This window comes from Pituophis catenifer, unplaced genomic scaffold (genome assembly GCF_029215685.1).
Source record: "Pituophis catenifer annectens isolate HBS135680 unplaced genomic scaffold, rPitCat1.0.hap2 SCAF_6, whole genome shotgun sequence".
In the NCBI taxonomy this organism is placed as follows: Eukaryota; Metazoa; Chordata; class Lepidosauria; order Squamata; family Colubridae; genus Pituophis; species Pituophis catenifer.
In genome coordinates, this window is record NW_027256886.1 from 76764127 (window position 1) to 76789047 (window position 24921).

General features: G+C 39.7%; 2 protein-coding genes across 2 annotated transcripts in view; one reads left to right on the top strand and one right to left on the bottom strand.

Moving 5' to 3' along the window:
- The window catches only part of CDH23 (cadherin related 23), a 639510-nt gene that overhangs the window by 529633 nt on the left and 84956 nt on the right, over positions 1-24921 (top strand). The window lies entirely within an intron of this gene.
- VSIR (V-set immunoregulatory receptor) lies at positions 147-23285 on the bottom strand. Its single transcript, XM_070945246.1, has 7 exons — positions 23126-23285; positions 12199-12657; positions 10792-10842; positions 7160-7267; positions 5080-5107; positions 2893-3080; positions 147-2075 (listed from the first exon to the last, which is right to left on the bottom strand). Exons 1-7 carry the CDS (start codon positions 23187-23189, stop codon positions 2014-2016), a joined length of 960 nt encoding a protein of 319 aa, XP_070801347.1. The 5' UTR covers positions 23190-23285; the 3' UTR covers positions 147-2013.

The following is a 24921-nucleotide window of genomic DNA, read 5'->3' on the forward strand; positions in this document are numbered from 1 at the left end:
GGCAGATTTTTATTAATTTGATTCTCTATTGCTGAGACCATCAAAGACTCTGACATGGAGTCAGATTGACTTTTTTTTTTACTAGATATTGCTCTTTCTGTCACAAAAGTAAAACAGATCTGGTTCTTTTTGTCACCAAAGAAAAATAATAGCCACATTAAACTTTTATTGTATCAATTTATGATCAACAGAAAATAAACAATGGACCTGTTCAGAGAGCAAGTCAAAAGAGTTTGCTTGTACACAGGATAAGTAATCACCAAACAGGAGGAAGTAAGCAGAACAAAAAGAATACAATTTCTTCATATAATTAGCTTACCTCCTTTTTCCTTCTTTAATTTTTGTTCTTAAGCAAAATTTTCTATTTAAATGTATCTTTAATAGTGAACAGTGCGAACATCTCATTCTTTACTTAGTACATACAATTCAGGAATGTTTCCTACGTTCAATAAGGATGAGTTTTAATATAGTGTAGCTTGTCAGAGTACATATAGCAACAGAAAACATTGTAACAATTCTCTCAAAAACAGAATTGTTCAAGAGAAAAATGAATCATACCTCGCCAAGAAAAAAAAAGGGAAGAATTGACCCTACCATTAGACAAATGTCAAGCAGCTGTCTTTGAAACTGCTACAAATAGTTAACTACTATATGTAATTTATCTTTGTTGTAATGTTATTGCCAGACAAAGATAAGGCACTTTTTAGGCATCAGTATAAAATTAACTTGACTGATCTCAGTTATTATATGTTTATGAAATCCCCGACACGTTTAAAATATCACTCATTCTTTGTATTTTAGAGTTGTGTCTCTCAATATCAGCAACTTGGTGGCATGGTGGCTGGGGAATTCTGGGAATTAAAATCCACAAGTTTTAAAGTTGCTGATGTTGAAAAAGGTTGATTTAGACAGAATGACTGTCTTGTTTGGAAACTAGGATTAAACAACTCTAAATACCGATTGCTGTTGGCCAATTTGTATCTATGACAAAAGTTACTTGTACTTTCTACCCTATCAAATATATTATTTTTCTCCAGACAGCTTCACTTAAAGATATCAATATGAATTATTTCTATAATTCACAACTGGAAAGATCCTTCAGTTAAAGCATTTCCTCTGCCTACTTAGCCATAAACATTACAAAGCACAAGATAAATTATACCAGAATGACATAAAGTTATCATTTAAACAAAATGTACCAAATCAATAATGTTCTGTAAAACCCTCTTTAACATGCTTTTGAAACAGCTTGTAAAAGCAAACTGTTGTTCAACAGAGCTAAATCGAAATCCATTTTTTATGTTCTTAACATGATTATCCTTCATGATTTTCAACGTATTCTTACTAGTAATATTTAGTTGTAAGTTATGCAATTGAGAACCTTCATTTAGATTTCCTTAAATCATTAGCAAATAAAAAGAGAGCAAAGAAAAGACTGAATTAGAACTAGAGTGAAGTATGGAGATAGTTCATTTGAGGTCTGATTTTTTGAGGACAGGATACAAGCAAAGCATCTTATCATTATGTTAAAACATGTGTAAACATACAATCGTTTAAAGGATACATATGCAAAGTAAAAAAATATATATTGCACATGTACATTAGTTTCTGTTTCTAGGGAACCAAGGCATTTTGAATGCAGAGCAAGGCTTGGTGGTGGTGCTATTCACAATCCCTTATAGTTAATAAAAATGTAACATGATCTTGATCTAATTAATCCATACAACACATTAGAAACACGTTTCAGTAACTTCAGTGAAGTAAAAAAAACAAAAAGTTTGCAGAATTCCAGGAGAGCAAAATAATATTTCCTTGTCTTCCATATTCTCCACGTCGAATTGTTTCAGAAACCAGAGAACAATATATTGAAATATTTAGGACAGTCAAAAAGCACCTCCAAGACTTTAGAAACAGTCTCCTAAAAACTTCTCACATTTGTTCCCCTCTGTCTCTGCCTCTCTTTCTCCTTTAAAGCAGCAAATAGTAAGCCTTGTTCATATTGTTGTTAAAAATTCAGAATACAACATCTTCCTTTGACGATTCCTTTGTTAAATCTGGTGAATCAGGAACAGGATCTGGAAAATATTGACAACATACATTAATACATTCAACCTAGATTTTGTTGTGGTATTAGTTATTTAAATGTGAAGACTGCTTAGCCCATTTCTTCCCACCCGACAATTAAAAGTAAAGGGGGAAATGGCACCAATAAATGGGAGCAGTGGTCATTTCCCATTAAATGCCTCAGAAACCACAGTCAGCCTACAAAATTCTTTTGTCCGGTGTCCCCTGCAGAAGCAAAAGTAATACCTTCTTCTAATGGCTTACAAACCAACCTATTTATCATATTATAAGATCTTATGAAATGACATGAAATGCATTCTAATCTAAATTCAAGAAAAGATTGCACAACCATTGGCTGAGATTATATAAGGACTTGGGCAGGGATTGGACAAGGTCCCTTCCAACCAGTGGTGGGTTTCAAAAATTTTTACTACCGGTTCTGTGGGCGTGGCTTTGTGCGCATGGCATGGCTTGGTGGGTGTGGCTTTGTGGGCATGGCAGGGGAAGGATACTGTAAAATCTCTATTCCCTCCCCAATCCAGGGGAAGGATACTGCAAAATCCCCATTTTCTCCCTTAGCATCTGGGACTTGTGGGAATAACACTAGGAAGAAAAAAAGATTCTTATTATTTTTTTATAATTTATATGTTTTAACAGTGTAAGCCACCCAGAGTCACCTTGTGTGAGGTGAGTGGTGAATGAACGAACGAATGAGCGAACGAATGAGCGAATGAAACAAGAAAGTTTTTCACCAATGGTAGAGACCTACATACATAGATGCTTGCTGCTAGCTATTAGCATGCACTCACCCTGCAATTAAATACTTACCAAGTGATGGGAAGAAACATTCTCCCGGGGCTGGAGGCGAGAGAGGGGTATTTGGCTCTGAGAGAAGGTGTCGGTCTGACTCTGAAGCCTGACGACTCGCCATAAATGATAATTGTGGCCTAATCCTGGATTCTGACTCTACATCAGGGACAGCATCAAAGACGGGATTCTCAATGCCATGGGCGTTGCTGCAAAAGAAAGCCGAGTCAGATAATCTCATCAGGGTCAAGTCCCAGCCTTTTACATTCCTAGCAATCCAGACACTTTAAAGCACAATGTCAGAAAACTATTACTATAAATATAAAAATTTATTTCTGATTCGGTGCTATTGATGGGGGGTGCAATATGTGTTGAGGGATCAGAAAATGGGCAAGAAAGAAGCAAATTAGAAATCTATTATTATTTTTAATATTTTAAGCTAAATTTATGCCCTAAAAAAATAACCCTCTACTTATACATTGCCATGGTGGCTCGGCGGTTAAGGACACTAGGCTTGTCAGCTAGAAAGTTGACAACCCAGGTTCGAGACCCAAGCACCGCCCAATGGAGTGAGCACCCATTACTTGCCCCAGCTCCTGCCTACCTAGCAGTTTGAAAGCATGCAAATGTGAATAGATAAATAGGTAGCAGTTCGGTGGGAAGGTCATAGCGTTCCATGCGCCTCAGCGTATAGTCCTGCTGGCCACATGACCATGGAAGTATCTTTGGATTGGCTCCCTCAGCTAAGAAATGGAGATGAACACCACCTCCCTAGAGTCGGACTGAACAGGGGAAACCTTTACTTTTTATACACTGACACCCTCAATAGTCTTTTTTATTATTATTTTGTGGCCTGAAAAAGAGAATGGTCAAGTAAAGGCTTTAATAATGTCATACCATGTCTAGAAAATACTGATGATGGACATTGGACAGGCTTCTGACTAAATAAGCGAAGGCCTAAGCCAAAAGGTAAATCAGAGCTTTTTTGTTTTCTTCTGTAATAACAGGCCTGCTTTGCATTATGTCTGCCCTGAGGATGTTGCCTTATTCAAATTAGGGTTTTCCCCAATTGCTGGGATAAAGTTATTATGTCAGCAGAAAATAAGACAGCCATGATATCCTAATGCTGACTCTTAGCCTTTTTCTATCCTCTCTTCTTCAAGTCATTGCAATCATCTTGGTTTTCCTCCATGTAATGGATGAAAAAAAAATTAATGGGTTTGACAGCTGTCCTTGAAGAGCATGAGAGAAGGAGAGAGAGAGTCCTCCTACCAATGCACAGTATGGAGCTTGCTTGCCAATTCACCATTCTTCCTGAAGCTGTGAGGAGAGATTTCTGCCTCCATAGCTTCCATCCATCCATCAACTGCTAAGCGATCATAGATCAAATAATGCCAATTTTAAGAAAATTGATTTCCAGCTAATTTCAAGTTCAGTTCAAGACACTCTCTTGACTTTTCACATCCAAAATGGCGCAGTCCCAGAGTTTCTCAAGAAGCGTCTCAGGAAATGTCAATATCTAGGTGACCTTATCTGGGCTTGAAAACTAGATCTGATTAACACTTGGATGAGAACTCTCTGGGAAAGAAGGGTTGTTAAGCTAGAAGCGGTTGGGAAAAAAAACTTTCTGGCATAACTCAGTAGCAAACTACTTTTGAACTGCTGCTAAAAATTTGTATGATATGGACATATCTATAAAGTCATTAGGAAGCAGTGCAACTTAAAGAAAATTTTATTTTACCTCAGGGAGTAAAAGTTAGCTAGATGAAAAGTCTTTGGTAAGTCAACTTTCTTAAAAAATGTGAAGAGGCTCTGTGCCAAACACCAATGGAAATGTTTCACACAGCCGAGATGTTCTGAGGTGACAGCTTGGGTAGGTGACTCAGTGGCTAAGACACTGAGCTTGTCAAATCAGAAAGTTCGGCAGTTTGAATCCCTAGTACAGATCTCCTGCGTGAACAGGGGGTTGGACTAGATGACCTCCAAGGTCCCTTCCAACTCTGTAACTGTTATCTTATCGGTGGCATCTTCTTGTTGAATTCCTCTTTAAAGAAGATCTGCCAGACATGCATCCTTCAGACTCTTATAAGTAGGAGACTTTTGAAATTGGTTTGATTTCTTTTGTTTGATAAGGCTTAATTTATTGTATCACTCACAATGTGGTTTTGCAATAACAAATATATGGTACGGTTCAAGGTATTTGCTTACCTATCCATCCTTACGAGTTCGTGAGCACCTGCAAAAGCAAATGCAATTTTGTTACACGAAGAGTAGGTAGTCCTGCTTCACTACCATTAGATCCCAATATTTCAACCACAGGAAAAGTATCATTCAGTCCCTTGAATTAAACACAATTCTTCTGACCATGGGGTTTGTTCAATAGCCAGGGGGTACCATCATGCATTTAAGAGAATGAAACCCTTTTCTATTTCCTCAACAGAGGCTGTTTGCTTTGCTTTTCCTAAGCAACTAATTCTGTTGTCTTTGGTCCAATTCTTGTTGGCTTGGTGATTTGAACTAGACGAGTAAAAAGTACTCATTCATATGGCATACAGATACTTGACCCAAATGGTTCAGGAGCTGAACCCTTTATTTCACCCATTTAGATTGCGTTCAGGAGCCGAATCCTTTATTTCATTCTTTTATATTGTGTTCAGGAGCAGAAACCTTTATTTCACCCATTTATATTCCTGTAAAAGGCATCTATGGAATAAAACTAAAGCTAAAACATAGCCAAATCAGTACAATACAGTGATCTGCATTACCTAACCTCTCATTTGCAAAGAACAGATGGTACTATTCAAGTCATATCCAAAACTACCCCTCTAGTTTTAAATGCAGAAGCTTTCACAGGTATACACAGGTCTGTAGATACTTCCTGTCGAAAAGATCCACATGGAACAATAAAATGAAAGTCCAGCAGCCACCTATTAACATGAATCTGATAACCTAGTAGGTGTCCACTTTGGCTCTATTACTCTTTGTTTATTCTCAGTCAATGGAAATATGACAATATTTACAGGAACCTTTCCTAGCCTACTATCTTTAGGGCACGCTGGATTACAATTCCCTTCGCCAACAGCTAACAAATGAATTTTCTCTGAAGGTGTGAACTTCTGAGTTGAAGTTCTGAAGTCTGAGTTATGCAACACATTTGGACAACTTCAAGTTAGGAAAGATGAATCTAGTTGATATTGGTTGTTTCATCACATTTTGACACATTACTAAAATGATATATCATAGTTTTACAGCAATATGAAGCAAAATTTGATCAGAAGTGGTTATTTTTAGCAGTACAACAAACATCAGATTTTTTTCACCTTTGAAAATCTTACTTATTTTACTCCGTGTGCCACTGGTTTTAATAATGTAACTATCACCTCACTAATAGATTTCTAAACAGAGATCTTTCTAGGCAGATTGCTGTGGTTTCATATTTAATTTGTTTCCTGTAAACACAAAAAGAATTTAGCTCTTTTGCAGTGTATTTTGAGACTAGAAATTGTTCACAAATATTTAACCTTAAAATAAAGGGAACACAAGCAGAAGATATCCGAGATCTGAATGAATGAATGAAATAGCCTTATTAAATACTTTGTTCTTTATATACAGTAGTTTATACACTGCTCAAACAACTAAAGGGAACACAAAACTACTGTATGTAACGAACAAAGTATTTAATAAGGCTATTTCATTCATTCAGATCTCGGATGTCTTCTGCTTGTGTTCCCTTTATTTTTTTGAGCAGTGTATATTTCGTCAGCATCTTACCTGTGCTACTTTAACACAAGATACTGTATGTAGACATTCAATGGTGCATATAAAAATGAAAGCAAGCTAAATCCAGATTTAGAATAATGAGCTTCAACATAAAAAGGTCTTCCCAGTAATGGAAATTTCCTATTTGCGTGAATGAGTAACTACAGAACAGGGATGGGCAAAATGATAACCTGTGGACCAACTCTCAGAATTCCTGAGCCAGCCTCTAGACTTCTCCTTCTGTCTACAGTATAGTAAAACTGTTGGTGGGGGAAGGAATAAAGGAAGAATCCACCCAAAAATCATTTCTCACTGGAAGAACACATAACCTCCCACTAGAAATCCTATTACTTCCCTCTTTGATTTTCATGTGAGATGGGCAGCAATATAAATATGATAAATAAAATTGTCATTCATGTAATAGGGCATGCAATAAATGGGAGGAAAGGCAGTTTTATCACTTTACGTGGAATACTGAAATAAAGAATCAAAATAGTGGCAAAAAACCAGGGTTAATCCAGATACTTACGCCTGTTATTAATTATTTGCCTCTGTTTGTAAATAAGGAGTAGGATGAAAGGCAAACACAGAATGCCTATAATGCAAGCCGCTGTTGTAATTATGACTGCTGTGGTATCTGAAAAAAAATAACAAAAAAAAAACACACCACAATATAGAAATCAGAAAGGAAGTACATTTTTCTACTCATTGGAAGTTGTGGCCTCATTTTCTGAGTTACAGTTATTGACTGAGTCCTCCTATTTCTCTGCTAATTTATATCCGAGGTGGCAATTCTGCAATTTCAAGGGAATCCCGTAAAATAAAACAGATTTCCTCATTGTAAAATTTGATTTATACATCCAATGAATGGGAAGCCATCCTAACAGGGAAAAGTAATCAGAGACTCCAGATATTTTAGAATACAATCAGCATAGCCAATATTGAAAGCTAATGGGGTGAACTTGAATGCAACAACCCCGTGCCCAACTGATTTGCAAAACCTGATTTATTTGTGTCTTTGAGTCAGTTTTGACTCCTGACACCTAGGACTGAGCTAGAGTTACTAGCCAACCAGCTGGCTTCATGATTAAGGCAGAACCAGAACTCATCGTCTCTCAGTTTCTAGCCTACAGAAAATTTGTTCTTAAAATATTTTGGAAAATGCATTGCATTACCTCTCACTTGCTAAATGAGCATTTTAATTTCCCTTCATTTATTTTTAAAATAAAAATAAATATTTTACATTTCAGACTGCATTATTTAAATGGAAACCATTTTAAATATCCCCAGGTAATAAAGACCACTGTTTTTATGATAGAAATGTAATTAACAAATACATTCTTGAAGTGGAGATATTGAAGTAATTTCCGCCTATTGTTAATCTACAGTTATTAGATCAATTATTTATCTCTTTCTATAGTATAAGGTTGGGGTTGAACTCAGGAGCTTTTAATGTAGCTTCTCATGCTTGGAGGTGAACATTAATTTAAAGTTATTTTTAAGTTTTAAACTTAAGTGCAATTAGTGCAAACAAGCTACTCAAATACAGCCTATGTTTCACTAACCATATTTAAGATTATCAGCAGATTAGCATTTTATATTGCGGTAAATTTAAAATGGAAATAGGCTTGACAGCTCCCTCTGGAAGGAGAAGGAAGGGAACCTACCAAGTGTGACCTGAATGAGTTCTTATAATGCTAAAAAAAAAACAGTGTTTAATTTCTGCCCACTGTATAAACCAGTATTAGCCAGAAGGCTTGAAAAAAACAAGGTGACATATTTTATTTATTGTTTACATCCATCATGTTCCTATATGGATGATTTCTCTCAATACTGCACTAATCTTCAAAGAGAAACCAGTTAATGTTGATTCAAATCTAAAATGTGTAATTTTAACATATCATAAATATATGTATAAGGCCAATACAGTTAGTCTGTGACTTACAACCGTTTGTTTAGTGACTGTTCAAAGTTACAACAGCACTAAAAAAAAGTGAGTTGTGACCATTTTTCACACTTATGACTGTTGCAGCATTCCCCACGGTCACGTCATCAAAATTTGGATGCTTGGCAATTGGTTCCTATTTATGGCGGTTGTAGTGTCCCGAGGTCACGTGATCAACCTTTTGCGACCTTCTGACAAGCAAAGTCAATGGGGAAGCCAGATTCCCTTAACAAGCGTGTACCAACTTAACAACTGCAGTGAGTCACTTAACAACTATGGCAAGAAAGGGCAAACAGAAAAGAACAGAACAGAAATTTGGGCTCAATTGTGGTCGTAAATCAAGGACTACCTGTAAAAACATCAGCCACTTCTGTTCTTCTGTCACTCAAACAAAGGTTCCCTTCCTACCAAAAACAGATCTCACTCTGACTCTGATCTGCCATACACACACTTGAGCATCTTGCTGAAAACAATGATTAGTTTCTTAGGGACTAGGTGCCCTATTGCTTCCTTCAAGAAACCAGGGCTCATCCTTTCTTAAAACCTAATTAATTGCTTCCTGGGTCCAATTAATTTTCCCACACTCTCATCAGATAGAAGGCCATTTCAGAGCCACTACTATGAGATGCGCGACCATAGGTTACATGAAAGCTATCACTACTGACTCAAAAGTTTATTTTATCAAATTGTACAGTATATAGAAGTCAGAATATGCTTGACAGAAGTAATTTTTTCCTCAGTCTCACACTAAATCTGTTCATTAAACATGGTCAACAATAATAACTTTCTTCTGCTATTGGAGTGTCTCTTCACTCTCTCTGAAATGACTCTTTCAAAGATTCACACACACTTTTTTTTTTTTAAAGCCTTTCCGGTAGACTCACTAGAGATGTTCTTCCTATCTTGGAAATCTGATTATTGCTGTCTATACCACATATATAGGAAATTTTGTTCTGTCCTCATTTATCAAAGAGAGGAAAAATATTTAAAATCTTGTTTTAACGTTCTTACATTTAATATTTTTTTAAAAAAAATATATATTTCATTTTACAACTTTATTCTTCTTCTGTTATTGTATTTGATGGTATCCATTATAACCTGTGGTGACAACAATAAACTTTACTTAATTTCTATTCCACCTAAGGATTCCCATTGCTAAACATGCCAGATTTGCAAATCAGCCCCTCCTAGAAAAAAAAACTACCATATTTTTCGGAGTATAAGACGCTCCAGGCTATAAGACCTACCTTTTTTGGTGAGGAAAACAAGAAAAAGAAATCTGCCTCTGCCTCCCAGCAATTTTGCCTAGTTGCAGCAAACAGCCTGCTTTACTTTCATTTTCGTTTTCAGCATAGCTTGATTAGCACAAGAAAAAAAAATCTGCTCCCAGCAATTTACCTCCTTGCAGCAAGCAGCTAAAGCCCACGCAGCAATAGGCAATGGCAATCCCTGTAGCCTGAAACAGCTGAGAGTCAGGAGGCCAATCCAACGGACAATCAACTTGTGCTAATTAGGCTGTGCTGAAGCTGAAATGGGCTGTTTCTTCTTGCTGCTTGCTGCAAGGAGGTAAATTGCTGGAAGGCAGAGGCCAAAGGGTGGGGGCCAGTGGGTGGGCGGGGGTACATTTGATGTATAAGACACACCTAAATTTTCACCCCCTTTTAGGGGGGAAAAAGGTGCATCTTATACTCTGAAAAATACAGTAATTCCCTTTGAGAATTTGTAACACTCTCAATTGCTCCAATTGACTTACTGTCTCCCACTTTGTCTTTGGATTACATTTGAAAAAAAATACTATTTCTGTTTTAATTAAGAAAGAACATTAACAACACATAAGTAACATAAGTAATTCAGACTACTGATCTTTGATCCTTGTTGACATTAAATATCGTCATCTTACATTAGATGTGGATTATTCCAGTGTAGAAGCTAAAGATTTTCAAAGATATACTGAAGAATGAGATAGGAAAGAAGATGGAGATTCAGAAGAAGATAGTTTATAAGATGAACAGCTTCAAAATAGGGAAAAATAAATAGGAGGAGATCAGACAGTGTGAAACTGGGAGTTAATATAAGGAGACAAGTGCAAGAACAAAAGATGAAACTCCAAAACCTTTAGCTAGAATGTCAAATTTTGGGGATTTATACTTTTGGGGATTTATACAGCTTCTTGGGGGAAAAAATGCAGGTATGAGTATATGGTAAAGCAGTCTTACTTTCCGTACTGTCATCAAGATGAAATGTACAGTTTGGAGACAACCCATTTGCTGTGAATTAAAAAAAACAGTAGTAAAATGTTAGTTTCTTGGATGGCATAATAAATAAATAAATAATAAAATTCTCATTCATTAATAAATCTTTAAAAACCTATGATATTCCTATCCCAGACGAAGCTGTTAGGGCATACCCCACAAAGTTGGAAACAGTTCAAAGATATGTACATCAGAGGGATGTGCTACAAAACGTGTAAATTGATCTGTTCTTTTTAATCTCCTGCATTACATTATTCTTCTAATGTTACAAATGAAAAGATTGCAAGTAGCAATTATCAGTCACCTTAAAAAGAAAAAGGACTTGGGGGAGAGATATAACCAGAACTATAAAGGGAATATACCTTTTCCCTATGTAGATGGAATAGAATAATCTGGTTTAAATCAAACTGATTTAAAATAATCACATGTGATTTAGTCAAGGAATTCTGTGTCTTTTTTAAGCATCCTATTAAAATATTTTAAATTTTTCTTTAAATTGTACTCAGTTTTGGTTACTGACTATAATAATATAATTAAGTTCCCTTAACTGGTCAGGGAAGTTTGATAATCATAATTTCTAGAAAAGTGCATTCCTATTTTGCTACCAGTACATTCTAATTCTTCACTACTCAAAAAGAAATGTGCATTTCATTTTTGAAAGTTGCATGTTGAATAAAGGTGATTAAAGTGACATGATAATGTCATTGGTATATATTTTAATAAATACATAAATCAAAGCATAAAGGGACTATTTGAACTGATATTTTTCAGGTCAATTCTCATCAGAAAATAGGATATGGATCATAATTTCAAACAAACAGATGCCTATAATCCTATTTATTTTGCCCAATTAATGAGCCATGCTGATGCAGTGGTTAGAGTACAGCACTGCAGGCTACTTCTGCTGACTGCCCACAATTTGGCAGTTCAAATCTCACCAGGCTCAAGGTTGACAGCCTTCCATCCTTCTGAGGTCGGGAAAATGAGGACCCAAATTGTTAGGGGCAATATTCTGACTCTGTAAACTGCTTAGAGAGGGCTGAAAAACACTGTAAAGTGGTATATAAGTCTAAGTGCTACTGGTTGCTATATTATACATATATATATTATAATATATATTGCTCACCTCTGTGCAGCAACTTTTTAAAATCTTTAAGAAAGGGAATCTATTTTCATTATTACAAAACCTGTTTTTATACAAGAAGGAAAGAAAATGTCTCCTATAACTCCATTTTAAACATTCTCTTCTGTTTTGACGATCTTGGAATTTCATTGAGACCAATTCATCTCGCATTATAGACATTCCTAGGAGAATGTGAAAAATAGAGATACTTAATTTTAACTACATCTGATTTGTGCATAATGTTGTACCTTTCTGTATACGAAGTTCCATGAAACCATAAGAATGGTGCAAGATATGCGGCTTGTTCTTTTCTTTCTTAGTCTCTATTATATAACAACAGTAATATCCTCTGTCCTGCAGAGTAAGATTTGCTATAGTGACATGGAAAGTGTCGCGATGATTTGAAAAGAACTCCAATCCGTAATAGTTGACTTGATGCCCTTGGGCATATTTCTCAGCAGTGACATTCCCATGAAGTTGCCTATGGTGCATCTCAGCTTCATGATGAAGTTGCTTAGCAGTGATGTTGTGGATATGCTTTCTTTGGGAACAGCTACGGTCATCTTTGTTGCTGAAGTACCAAATGGCGAACAAATCATGGTGATTGGCGAGAACCCCACTGATTTTACAAGTCAAAGTGAGATTTTGACCTTCAGGACACACATAGAGCGAATAAGGGATAATGGTTTCGAAGGTGGCCAAATGCACTGTGTAGAGAAGAAAATAGAATGTCAGAGTTATATCAAATAATGCAATACTGTTCAAATAAATGTACCGTATTTTTCAGAGTATAAGATGCACCTTTTTCCCCCCTAGAAGAGGCTGAAAATTTGGGTGCGTCTTATACTCCGAATGTAGCTTTTTCAAAGCTTTTCAGCTCTAACGCGCTAAGAGTGAAGCGATTTTCCCAGCTTTGCCTATTCCCTTGACTCTCTGCTGTACTTGAACAAGGCGCTAGCAAGTGAAGCATCTTCATGCTTTGCTCCAACTCTCAGCTGTTCTTTAGAAGCTTTTTTTCAGCCCTAACTTGGCGTTAGCCAAGTGAAGCGATCTCCCCATGCTTTGCTTGCTTTTCTCATTGCTGCTTCTTCTCAGCTGTACCTTAGAAGCTGTTTTTTATCCCAAAGCAGGGGATAAAAAACCAGCAAACTAATGTGCTGAAGCTGACCAGACTAAGGACGCTAGCCAGATGAATACCTGGTAGGCAGATTTTTCCTTCTATTTTCCTCCCCAAAAACTAAGCTGCGTCTTATACTCTGAAAAATACGGTAACTTCATCCTAGTTTCTGTTTTGAGTGAAATAATTATAACTTCATTGAAATCCTACTTTCTGTGCTCTTAATATTTTATTATAGCTTAATCATAGCTTTTTTGTGGGGGGTAGTCACTTTTTCAGTACCAATGGGGGAAATCATTTACTAGCATTTTTTTAATCTCTTAAACTGTAGTTATACACACAATTCAGCACATGCAATCAAATATGAACAAAAAGGAAGAGGTGAATCAAGAGGAGCATACTGTTATTCAAACAAAATATTCTGGGCAGGATTTACCACTTCCACTTGTAGAAATGCTGAATATGTACGGTAACATTTCAAAATCGCCTTCTTGTATATTTGTGCACAGTTTTCTTCCTTTTTTGTCTCTTGATATAAACTACCTAACCCAGTGCCTGGCTAAATACCATATGCTTATCTTATCACACAAGGCCATATTGCTAAAAAGCATTTACTAATGCTGTATTTATTCTGTGTGTGTATGTGTGTGTGTGTAACTTTAATTCAGATTATCATAGAATAAAACACAAATGAAAATAAAGATAATGGGGAAATAGAGAAGGAAAAGAAAAGGGGAAGAGGGGTGTAAGATAAAGGGGAAAAACAAAAAGCATTTACTTCCATTTTTTTCAGCTCCGTAAAATAAAAAATAGAACTACAATTTTTTACTTTCACATACTTAGTAAATACTAGTTATTTCTATGATGACAAATTAATTAGCAAAACTCAAGTCAAAAATGTTTTCTGTCTCTAGCACAAAGATTAAAAGTGGCTTCTAGACAGAAAAAAAACTAGATAGATTCTTTTCTGATTAACACTTCTAATTTTGCCTCTAATCCTTTTTTTTTAAGTGCAACGTGCATCTGCTAAATTAAAAGTTAAAAACTGAAGCCTGACAAACAAATAACAAAAACTTGCACGCTACTATTTCCAGGCATGAATAAGATGAATAATTGAAACTGCCTTCAAGGAGGTTGAGAAGACTGTTACATAGTTTTATATTCCTTAATGTATACAGATTTAGAACTGTCCACTGATTCCTATTTTTGCAGTTGATTAGGGATGAAAATCAGGTCTCAGTAATAATATTGAATTATTTTAACAGTTGGAAAAAAGGACATTAGAAAAAATATATTGTTCAAATTAGATCAATCCAGTTTCAGTTTATTAAAGAATGTGATCATAGACCAAGCACAGAAATTAAAACAAAAAGAGAAAAAGAACCAAATATATATATTGTAACATAGTTCATTAGAAACCTGTTCATCATTATTTATTTACTTATTTAAATTTATGAGCCACTCAATTCCATTGAACTATATTCCATGCCTGAGCTAAATTTAAACTTAACCAGAGGTCCTCAAACTTTTTAAACGGGGGGCCAATTCACGGTCCCTCAGACTGTTGGGGGGCAGGACCAGCTGGGTGGGCGTGGCTAGGTGGGCATGTGATTGGGTGGGTGTGGCTAGGTGGGCAGGTGACTGGGTGGGCATGGCCAATTTAGCAGTCCAAACAATAGATACAAATTAAACTTTAATTTGTTATGCTCCTGGGGGTGGAAAGGAGGTTAGTGAAGGGATGTGGCTGCCTTGGGGTGTGTATGAGGGACATCTGTGTGTGTGTGTGTGTGTGTGTGTGTGTGTGTGTGTGTGTGTGTCCCAATTTCTTTCTCCCCCCCATCTCTCTCTCTCTCTCTCTCTCTCTGGACCCATTTTTGGCCTCCCCAACCTCCAAAATGCGGATAGGGGCCGGCAGGTAAGCGGGGCAATGTGGGCGGGGCAGCCTTGTGGTCCCGCGTGAGCCAGATTAATGGCTTCAGCAGGCTGTATCCGGCCCACCCTGTATCCGGCTTAAACGCACCTAAGTCTAAAATCTTCTGATTTTCACTGATACGTTACAAAATTTAGCTACAGTTCTACAGACTTCCTGATCCTAGTTGTTTAGTGGATAGTGCATAATTGCCATGTGGGAATGATCAAGATAGTTTTTAATCAGAAAGGAGAGTAGCTTCCAGGGATGATAATTACTGTAGGGCAATCCAGAAAAATGTGCAGCATGGTTTTAGAGTCTGAACAGGTATATAAATGCCCTTGATAAGGAATACCATTCAATCTACTCAACAGTATAACTAATGATAAGAATATCTAGATGTGCCAATGTGAAAACTCTCCTAAGAGATGGAACCAGGCAATGGTACAAATATATAATAAAGGGAGGGTATGAACACTCATTATTGCATAAATGAGGTCTGTTAGTTCTATTTTTTTGTTAAATCTAAAATTCTTAGCCTGATTTCACTCCAGGTTTCATCCAAGCCTAGAATAGTGAGGGAGAATTAGTTGGACATTTTTTCCCCTATCCACAAATTTATTTAAGCCAATATTTTGACCAGCAGAATTGCAACTGAATTCAAATGAAATACAGCTAAAGTTTAACATTAGCAGTACATTAGCAATAAAATGGGGAACTTTTAGAAATCTTAAGAATTTAGCTTGAACAGCTTTCAATGCACAAATATCCTTGTAAGCGCAATCCTGCGTCCTATATCGCAAGACTCCACACTTTTTAGAACTAACATTTAATAGCTGCAGCTCCACCATTGTTGCCCCTACATGTTAAGAGTTGAAAAGCTATAAAGAAATTGCCCCCTCCACGTCAAACTGCCAATTCCTCAGACTCTATCAAACCCACTACAATAATTACACTTTCCTTTTCTGTATCTTCAATCAAAATCGCCAACCTTCACTCAGAACTATGGTAGACTTTCCTTCACACCCTTCTCAGTTTCAATCTATGAGGGACACCATGAAACTTGCAGACAAAATACTGAGATGAAGTTAAGATAGGATAGTGACCCTGCTCTTTCTAATGCTTAATGCAGTCTTTCTAATGAAATCAATACAAAGATTTTAAACTTTTGCTGCAGTTGTTAAGTGAATCATTGACTCTGCTTGTCAGAAGTTATCTGAGAAGGTTGCAAATGGCAATCACATGGCCTTAGGACCATTGCAACTGTGATAAATATAGGCCAGTTGCCAAGCAACCATATTTTGATCATGTGACTGGGCACGCGGCAATGGTTTTCATTTTTTTTCAGTGCGTTTGTAACTTTGAATGGTCACTAAACAAATGGATGTAAGTTGAGGACTACTTTTAACAGCCTCTCTACATTAATATCATATTTATCTCCTCTGTTCTGTCCCCAACCACACGCACACACACCAACAGACGTTCAAGAGTTAAAGACCAAACCAGCCGGCAAAATCCTTTTCCTTATGATAACGGAACTTGGCAACAACCTAGTGGCTGCCTGCCAAGAGTTTATTATTTACGAAGAGGAGAGATAACTTCTCCCCACTTCTGGTACATCAAAAGAAACAGCTCAATAATTACGGAGTCAATCAAGTCCAGAGATAATCCAGCAAAGTCTATAACAAAAGTCCGGCAATGCAGAATGGCGTGGAAGCTTTCAGATTTGTTCGTCACAAGGTTTGACTGGCCACCACGCTCCCTTTTATATCCTGTGGGGTGTGGTCCAGTGACTCAGCCTAATCTTGGGCACGCCTTTTCTTCTGTTGCGCGCGCTTATCTCTGCGACGCTGGCATGGATCCAGCCAAGACTCATAACCCTCATCACTGACCATCTGTGGCTGCGTGGACGTGCTTGGCCCCAGCCCTATCTCTTGCCCTTCGGCAGACACCGAAGGCATTGCGAGAGAGGAGGGTCCTGGAGAGGGAGGCCTTGCCAACTCCTCTCCTTCACTCTCGGAGTCCTCTCCTGCCGAAGACACAGGCTCAGGTAACGGAGCCACAACATCCTCTAACCTTTGTGTAACTATGTCATTTCCCTCTACACCCCTGATGGCGAACCTATGGCACGCGTGCCCAAGGTGGAACGCAAAGCCATCTTTATGGGCACACGAGTTGTCGCCCAATTCACCGGCAGCTGCCCACGCGCGCACGCCCCAGCTGGTGTTCAGGCATCTGGTGTGCATGTGCACAATTCAGGGGCCTCAGCTGGTCTTTGAAGCTCTCCTGCGCATGCGTGTGCATTTGCGCAGATGGTGTGATCGCGCGCACAGTGCACGGGGGGAGCCATGCAAAACCTGCATGCATGCACAGATGGTGCGATTTCACACACAGCGCACAGGAGAGCCACGCAAAAGCCACACGCATGCGCAGATGGTGTGGTTGCACACGCAGCGCACAGGGGAGGAGCAGCGTGTTACCTCAGATAGCTCACGCGCGCACAAACCGTACCTGTTCGGCACTCGGTGAGTAAAAGGTTTGCCGCCAGTGCTCTATACACTAGCAGTGGCTGTTGAATCAGGGCAAAATAGGAACTATATCCACCCTTATATTTAGCCCCAAACCCCCCACTTTCATTCATTCTTTTAAAACCAATTTTTAAAAAGCATATGGCCTTTGTCAACAGCTTCTTAAACACCTTTTTATAAAATGTGAGAAGTCTGTTGATGTTAACAACCCTATATGTTTTCATTAAAAGCAGCACATCCTGTTCTCCTTTATTTTCAGTCTGAGGTAAGTGATGCTGTTATTAATATGGGTGTCTTTTTAAACAAGGTGGAGCTAATCCCATAGAGTTATGTATATCTTGTTCACACAACAAAATAGGGCAATGAGGAACATTTAACAAGTGTATTGTATTCTTCTTTGTCAGTCTTCCATGAACTTATGGGACCCTTCAATAATAATAATAACAACAACAATAACTTTATTGTCATTGTACAACAGTATACCCATACAACGAAATTCACTTAAGACCCAAAGACCACGTCCAACACACATAACAATCTGCGAACACACTCCCACCCACCACAAATTCCCCACCCCTAAACCACCCAAACATCCACACAACAGACCAAGTAATGCTGTCCAATAGCTCACTGATGGTGGCCCTTTAGTTCATTGTTGAGTGCAATTAGAGCTCTGGGATAAAAACTATTCAGAAAATGTGTGGTCCGGCCTAGCCTAAATGGTTCTTAATTGGGATTTTAAATTTTATAGACTTGGGGGTTTTAAATTGGGAAGCCAATGATTTAATTCTTTTTAGTTATCTTAACTTTTGTATTGTATGTATTTTTAATTTTGGCTGTTCACCGCCCTGAGTCCCTTCTGGGAGAAGGGCGGTATACAAATTAAATTAATAAATAAATAAATAAAAATAATTGTTCTGTATCTTCTGCAACAGTCCAAAAAGACTGTAAGCAGGATGGGAAGAGTCTCTGAGAATGTTATGCAACTTCAAGCAGATAGTGTTAGTAATTCCTTATGTTTCAAACTTCTGATAGAGGAGATTGCTGAGGAATTTAGGATAAGGCAATATAAGTTGCTCAATCCTCTTGCATTCCATCTTCAGATCTTTAATTTTGTGGTTATTTATAAAACTGCCCTATTCATTGATTTAAAAATATTACTACAGTATGTTGTTCTGTTGGCCTCCTAAGTGAAAGTTTAATTTGTAAAAGGACATTGCAGTTCTACGGATCTTCATTCCCTTTTTTTCCACAACTCCCACATTCATCCAATATCATGGTCGCCAATCTCCAGTCTGTGGACCAGCACTGGTCCACACAAACCAGTGAAGCCCCATCCACGGCATGTAGGCAGCACACAAAACCACATCCTCTCCAGTCCACGGAAAAACCTTTCTCTGTGGAATGGGTCTCTGGTACCCAAAAGATTGAGGGCCACTGGTCTATATTGTTCACCTATTGTTCTATAACAAAATCTCATATTGTAAGAACTTATGTTTAATTTCCCACTAGGTAATTATTATATGTTCATGATTCATGAAACAAATGCTTTTCTCTAAAAGATCTTCTAGTTCATTTGAATACAAAATCCTATATAAACAAGAGAAGAGACTGAATATGTTTTTCCACCTCACACAAGTTCCTCACCTTTATTTTCTGAATTTAGGTACTTTCCATCTACTAAGTTTTCCTACAGTTTGAGAATCTTTAAGCTATTAATTTTAGAGGTCTTCAGATGCAAGTATGGAAATTTATGGAAACTTCCTTTCAGAATTCTACAGACTTAAAACTGTAAAAAAATATCATACAGAATGTTTGTAATTTTTTACTTTTTACAAGAAGAATTATGTTCAATTCATTGAGTGGTTACGTCCCGAGTGGCAATATAACAAAAACATCCCTCCCCTGGTTTCCCCTCTTAGGAATTATGGAAAGAGACAAATAGTCCTCAACTAGATTTATGAGAAGGGACGTGGTGGCTCAGTGGCTAAGACACTGAGCTTGTCGATCGAAAGGTCGGCAGTTCAGTGGTTCGAATCCCTAGTGCCACGTAACAGGGTGAGCTCCCGTTACTTGTCCCAGCTTCTGCCAACCTAGCAGTTCGAAAGCACGTAAAAAAAAATGCAAGTAGAAAAATAGGGACCACATTTGATGGGAAGGTAACAGCCTTCCATGTGCCTTTGGCATTTAGTCATGCTGGCCACATGACCACGGAGATGTCTTTGGACAGTGCTGGCTCTTCGGCTTTGAAGCAGAGATAAGCATCGACCCCTAGAGTCGGGAACAACTAGCACATATGTGCAAGGGGAACATTTACCTTTACCTTAAATATTTATGCCTTCTTTGCAGGACTTTTCAATAAAATTTTTAGAATGAATAAAGATCAGGAATTAATCCTTTTCTGGTGGTAAGCAAAGGTTTTATGTATTATGCTTCATCTTAATGTGGTTTTTTTGCTTTTGCCTTGGTGGGATGAAAGAAACCATTGCTTACAAATTTCAATTGATAAAGAGTCTCAATCAAATCACACAAAGCCAAAAGCAATCTACATTGTATAGGCCAGATCTTGAGACAAGACTTACTGCTTTCTAATAGAAAATGCTAGCAGCCTCCCAGGCCCGTAAAATTATTTCCTGGAGAGCACAACTTTAATGGGGAGGGGCGGATCGACATAGTGAAGGCATCTTCTGAATGCTAACATGCCTTTAATAAAACCAAAGTATTAAAAGCTGACAAACTGAAAAGGAAGATTGATCACTTAAATGGACCAGAAGCCCTTTACAGTGCAACATAATTGAAGCCTGGACTATTGTTTCTGTGTGCTTCTTTAAAACAGTGTGTGTGTGTGTGTGTGTGTGTGTTAATATATATATTTGGCTGAGTACCAAAGAATTGAGGTCTTTGAACTATGGTGCTGAAGAAGATTTCTGCAAGTTCCTTGGATTGCAAGGCGATCCAACCAGTCAGTCCTAGAGGAGATCCACCCTGACTGCTCTTTAGAAGGCCAGATCCTGAAGATGAAACTCAAATACTTTGGCCACCTAATGAGAAGGAAGGACTCACTGGAGAAGAGCCTAATGCTGGGAAAGATTGAGGGCAAAAGAAGAAGGGGATGGCAGAGAATAAGGTGGCTGGATGGAGTCACTGAAGCAGTCGGCCTGAGCTTAAATGGACTCCAGAGGATGGTAGAAGGCAAGAAGGCCTGGAGGAATGTTGTCCATGGGGTCGCGATGTGTTGGACACGACTTTGCAACTAACAACAAAAATGTTAATAGGATTCCATCTCCAGCAACCGATAGTAGTCATTTCATTGCTTCCACATTTTTTGGGATGATGTCCTGATAGATATTCCTTGATTTATAATCATTTGTTTAGTGACTGTTCGAAGTTACAGCTACACTGAAATAAATGACTTATGACTGTTTTTCTCATTTATGACCACTGCAGCATCCTCATGACCACAGAGTCAAAATATGCTTGGCATCTGGCATGTGTTCATAATAGCTGCAGTATCCAGGATTACGTGATCACCATTTGTCACCTGGTTTCCAACAAGCAAAGTCACTGGGAAAAGCCAGATTTGCTTACTGACTACATGGTTCACTTAACAATTGCAGTGACTTACTTAACAACTGTGGAAAGAAAGGTCATGAAATGAGGGACAACTCACTGAACTGTCTTGCCTAGCAATGGAACTTTTAGGCTCAATTGTGATTGTAAATTGAGCTGTACAGTATATGGAAATAATCCCAGTCCCTTAAAATTAAAGTTTGCTTGCCTTACATACTAAACAACAAAGTATCCAACTATTGTTTCTTAAATATTTTAAGCAAATGTTGTACAAGCAAATGCAATAAGCTTAAGACTGTATCCTGAAGTGTTGGAATATAAAAACTGTCTCGTTCACATAGTATGTGAAAATAGCAATGAATTTCAATTTTATGAAATTAAAACTAAGTTTGGAGCTATTGTTTATTAACCAATGTTGCATTCTATTTTATACAAAATGCTTCCGTATCAGAAAACACCCATGTTCTTCTATTCCAGATACCTGTAATGACCCCAAAGGATAGCCGTTTGTCCATAGCCTGCTAACAAATTCATGGCTTTACACAGAAGTTACAATCATACCAACAGCCAACTCTGCTCACTGAGTTGTTTCAGATAACTGCTATTTTAGGAGGCGTTTTAGAAGTTACTTGCAAACTTGTGGCAAGTTTGCTGTTTAATCTGCTAGTTTTGCAAAAGGAGAAACTACACCGCATTAAAAATAATCCTGTTGCTCATTGCAGCTGTGCTGAGCTGCTTTCTTGGCATGATTTGGAAGAGATTTGGTCATAGTAGAACCAAATATGGATAAGAGAACCACTTTGGCTAATAGTGGTTCAGGCACCAGACTAGAAATCAGGAGTTTCGAGTCCCATTTTAGGCATGAAAACCTGTTTGGATGACTTGAGACCAGTCTCATCAATCTGTCTGTCTGTCACCCTCCCTCTATCTCTCTGTCTCTCTCTCTCTCTGTCTGTCAATCTCTCTCTCTCTGTCTCTCTCTCTCTCTCTGTCTCTCTCTCTCTCTGCCTGTCTCTCTCTCTGTCTCTCTCTCTCTCTCTCTGCCTGTCTGTCTCTCTCTCTCTCTCTCTCTCTCTGTCTCTCTCTCTCTCTCTCTCTCTCTGCCTGTCTCTCTCTCTCTCTCTCTCTGCCTCTCTCTCTCTCTCTCTGCCTGTCTCTCTCTCTCTCTCTCTCTGCCTGTCTGTCTGTCTGTCTGTCTCTCTCTCTCTCTCTCTCTCTCTGCCTGTCTCTCTCTCTCTCTCTCTCTGCCTGTCTGTCTGTCTGTCTGTGTCTCTCTCTCTCTCTCTCTCTCTCTGCCTGTCTGTCTCTCTCTCTCTCTCTCTGCCTGTCTGTCTCTCTCTCTCTCTCTCTCTCTCTCTGCCTGTCTGTCTCTCTCTCTCTCTCTCTCTCTGCCTGTCTGTCTCTCTCTCTCTCTCTCTCTCTGCCTGTCTGTCTGTCTCTCTCTCTCTGCCTATCTGTCTCTCTCTACCTTAAAAGTGGGACTTTTAAAAATGCCTGTTTTCCCCCCCTTCCCCCCCTTTTTTTTGTGTGATTTCAGCCCGGATGTCTTCAGTACTCGCTCCATCTGCCCTCCCGTCCCTCCCAAAAAGTTGCTGTAAAGCCCATGCTCCGCGCCCACTTCTCCAGCGTTTCTTATTCAAGGGGCAGAGGCCGAGACAGGTGCCTGGGCGCCCTTGTTCCCCTCAAGGCTTCGCCTTAAAGCGCAAAGGACCTCCGCAGAGATGGCTCCTCGCTCGCACCCGGGAAGGCAAAGCAGGGACGCCCGAGTGCAGCCTTCGCCTAAATACTATGGCCTTTGGGAAAGAGTGGGGGGGGGAGAGAGAGAGATTTATCAACCCTGCCCCGCTTGACCCCCTTTTGCTTGAAAATGGGGTGCTCCATTTTGCGCGCGGGGGGGGATGCAGGAGGTCCAAATAGGAGGCGAGCTCAGCCTCCGCGGGGATGGAGCAAGCAGAAGGCAATGCAAAAAAAAAAGGGGGGGCACAGGACAAGTCCTTCTGGCGAAGGGAGCCGGCGACACCCACCCCCCTCTTTCCCCGGCCGGCCCTTACCTTGGAGGCGAGTCAGAAGCAACCCCAGCTGGAGCAGCAGCCCCCACTTGGCGGACGCCTCCATTCCGTCCCTGAAAAGGGGGGGGGGACGGACCCGGGTGGGGGATTCCACTCAGAGGGCGCGCTCCGGTCCTGCGCAACGACACGCGGAGTTGGGTTGTCAGACCGAAGGAGACAGGCGGGAAGGGGGGGGGGGTTGCCCAAGTGCCGGAAACGTGGTTCTTTTGCCGCCCCGGAGCGCAACTTGGGGGTGGGGGGGGGGGGTCAAAGCCGGACAAGCGACCGAAGAGCACCCCCCGGAGGCCGGCCGGTGCCAGAAGAAGGAACTCGCCTGACCTCGGGCGGCAGCCTAGAGATGAACCTCTCCGGGCAAGCCCGCTCTACCTGAGGAGGGCGTGGCTAAGCTTGCTGGCCGAAAGTAGTCCGCCTTTTGCCTCAAGCCGAGGAGAGGGTGGGACGGGCGGCCAGAGAATCGCCTGTGGCTTGGCGGGAATTTTGGGATTGCAAGGTGGAGAAATTGCCCCAGCTGCGCTCCGGCAGAACTGAGCTAAAGCGACCTGCCTGACGGGGCTGGGAGAGGAAGGGGGGGGGGGGGCAAATGCAGGCGAACCAGCCTCGGATTACGCCGGTTTCGCTTAAAAGAGAGCGGGACCCTCCGGTGAAATGGAGTCAAAAAAAGCCCCGCCCCGGGTTAGTTCTTCGGCAGCCCTGGGCTGGCTAGAAAACGCCTCCGGAGTTCGGGAAGGGCGCGGGCATTGATCCGAGATGAGCCTCTCCAAGAAAAAACCAACCAGAAGCAACTTCGCTTTTCTCTTGGGAAGCCTGTGCGAAGGCGCCCGCCGCGCTCGAATTAAAAGTTCCGTAACTGATGAAAGTCGTCAACGTTCATTATTATTGTGTGTGTGTGTTTGTGTGTAAGTGAGTGAGTGTTGGCTCCTGGCGGCTGCCTGCGGTTTCCTGGGCGAGGTGTATCGGGAGTGGTTTGCCTTTGCTTGCTTCCGAGGGCCTCACGTCTTGACTGCTGCACCACCAAACTAGCCCTCGTTGCTCATCTCTCTCAATTCTTGTTACCACATGAACGTTGAGAAATGTCAACAAACCAGGATTTGTTTCAGCTGGCCATGATCTGGGAGTCTATGTACTAAGGAGGAGTTGAATAAAAAGTTTGGTATCCAATTTACTTCTATTATACATAGTTTAAATGGAGTAAAAGCTTACCCTTTATTTTAAAATGGGCTGTAGCCAGTGGTAAATCAATTTTTTTTTACTACCGTTTCTGTGGGTGTGGCTTGGTGGGCGTGGCAGGGGAAGGATACTGCAAAATCTCCATTCCCCCCCCCACTCCTGGGGGAAGGATATTGCAAAATCTCCATTCCCACCCCACTCTGGGGCCAGCCAGAGGTGGTATTTGCCAGTTCTCCGAACTGCTCAAGATTTCCGCTACCAGTTCTCCAGAACCTGTCAGAACCTGCTGGATTTCACCCCTGGCTGTAGCCCCTTTATTTAAAAAATCCCAAAAGCATGATAAGCGTAGCTGAAATCATGTATTTCCATATATTTCTGTTGATGAATCAAGATTACTACTACTTCCAAGGGACCCTCACTTTAAAAGTCACAAATGGGCAGATGCCACCGGCTTGTAAATCATGGAGCAAACCAGGCAAGTAGAATATGCAAATTTGACCTTTGCCAAATTCCAGTTGATATTGATATATAATACATTGATTCATGCTACTTGTGGACCAACGCAGCTATTAATTATAAAGAAATTGGGCTCTACATAGATGTGCAAAAAC

What these genes read in the sequence shown, in the direction of transcription:
- VSIR (XM_070945246.1), bottom strand. Translation starts at nt 23,189, where the DNA reads ATGGAGGCGTCCGCCAAGTGGGGGCTGCTGCTCCAGCTGGGGTTGCTT. An exon ending in GAACTCGTAAGGATGGATAG is followed by an intron (nt 3,081 to 5,079) that starts GTAAGCAAATAC and finishes TTTCTTTTGCAG; the next exon opens with CAACGCCCATGGCATTGAGA. An exon ending in ATGTTTCTTCCCATCACTTG is followed by an intron (nt 2,076 to 2,892) that starts GTAAGTATTTAA and finishes AATATTTTCCAG; the next exon opens with ATCCTGTTCCTGATTCACCA.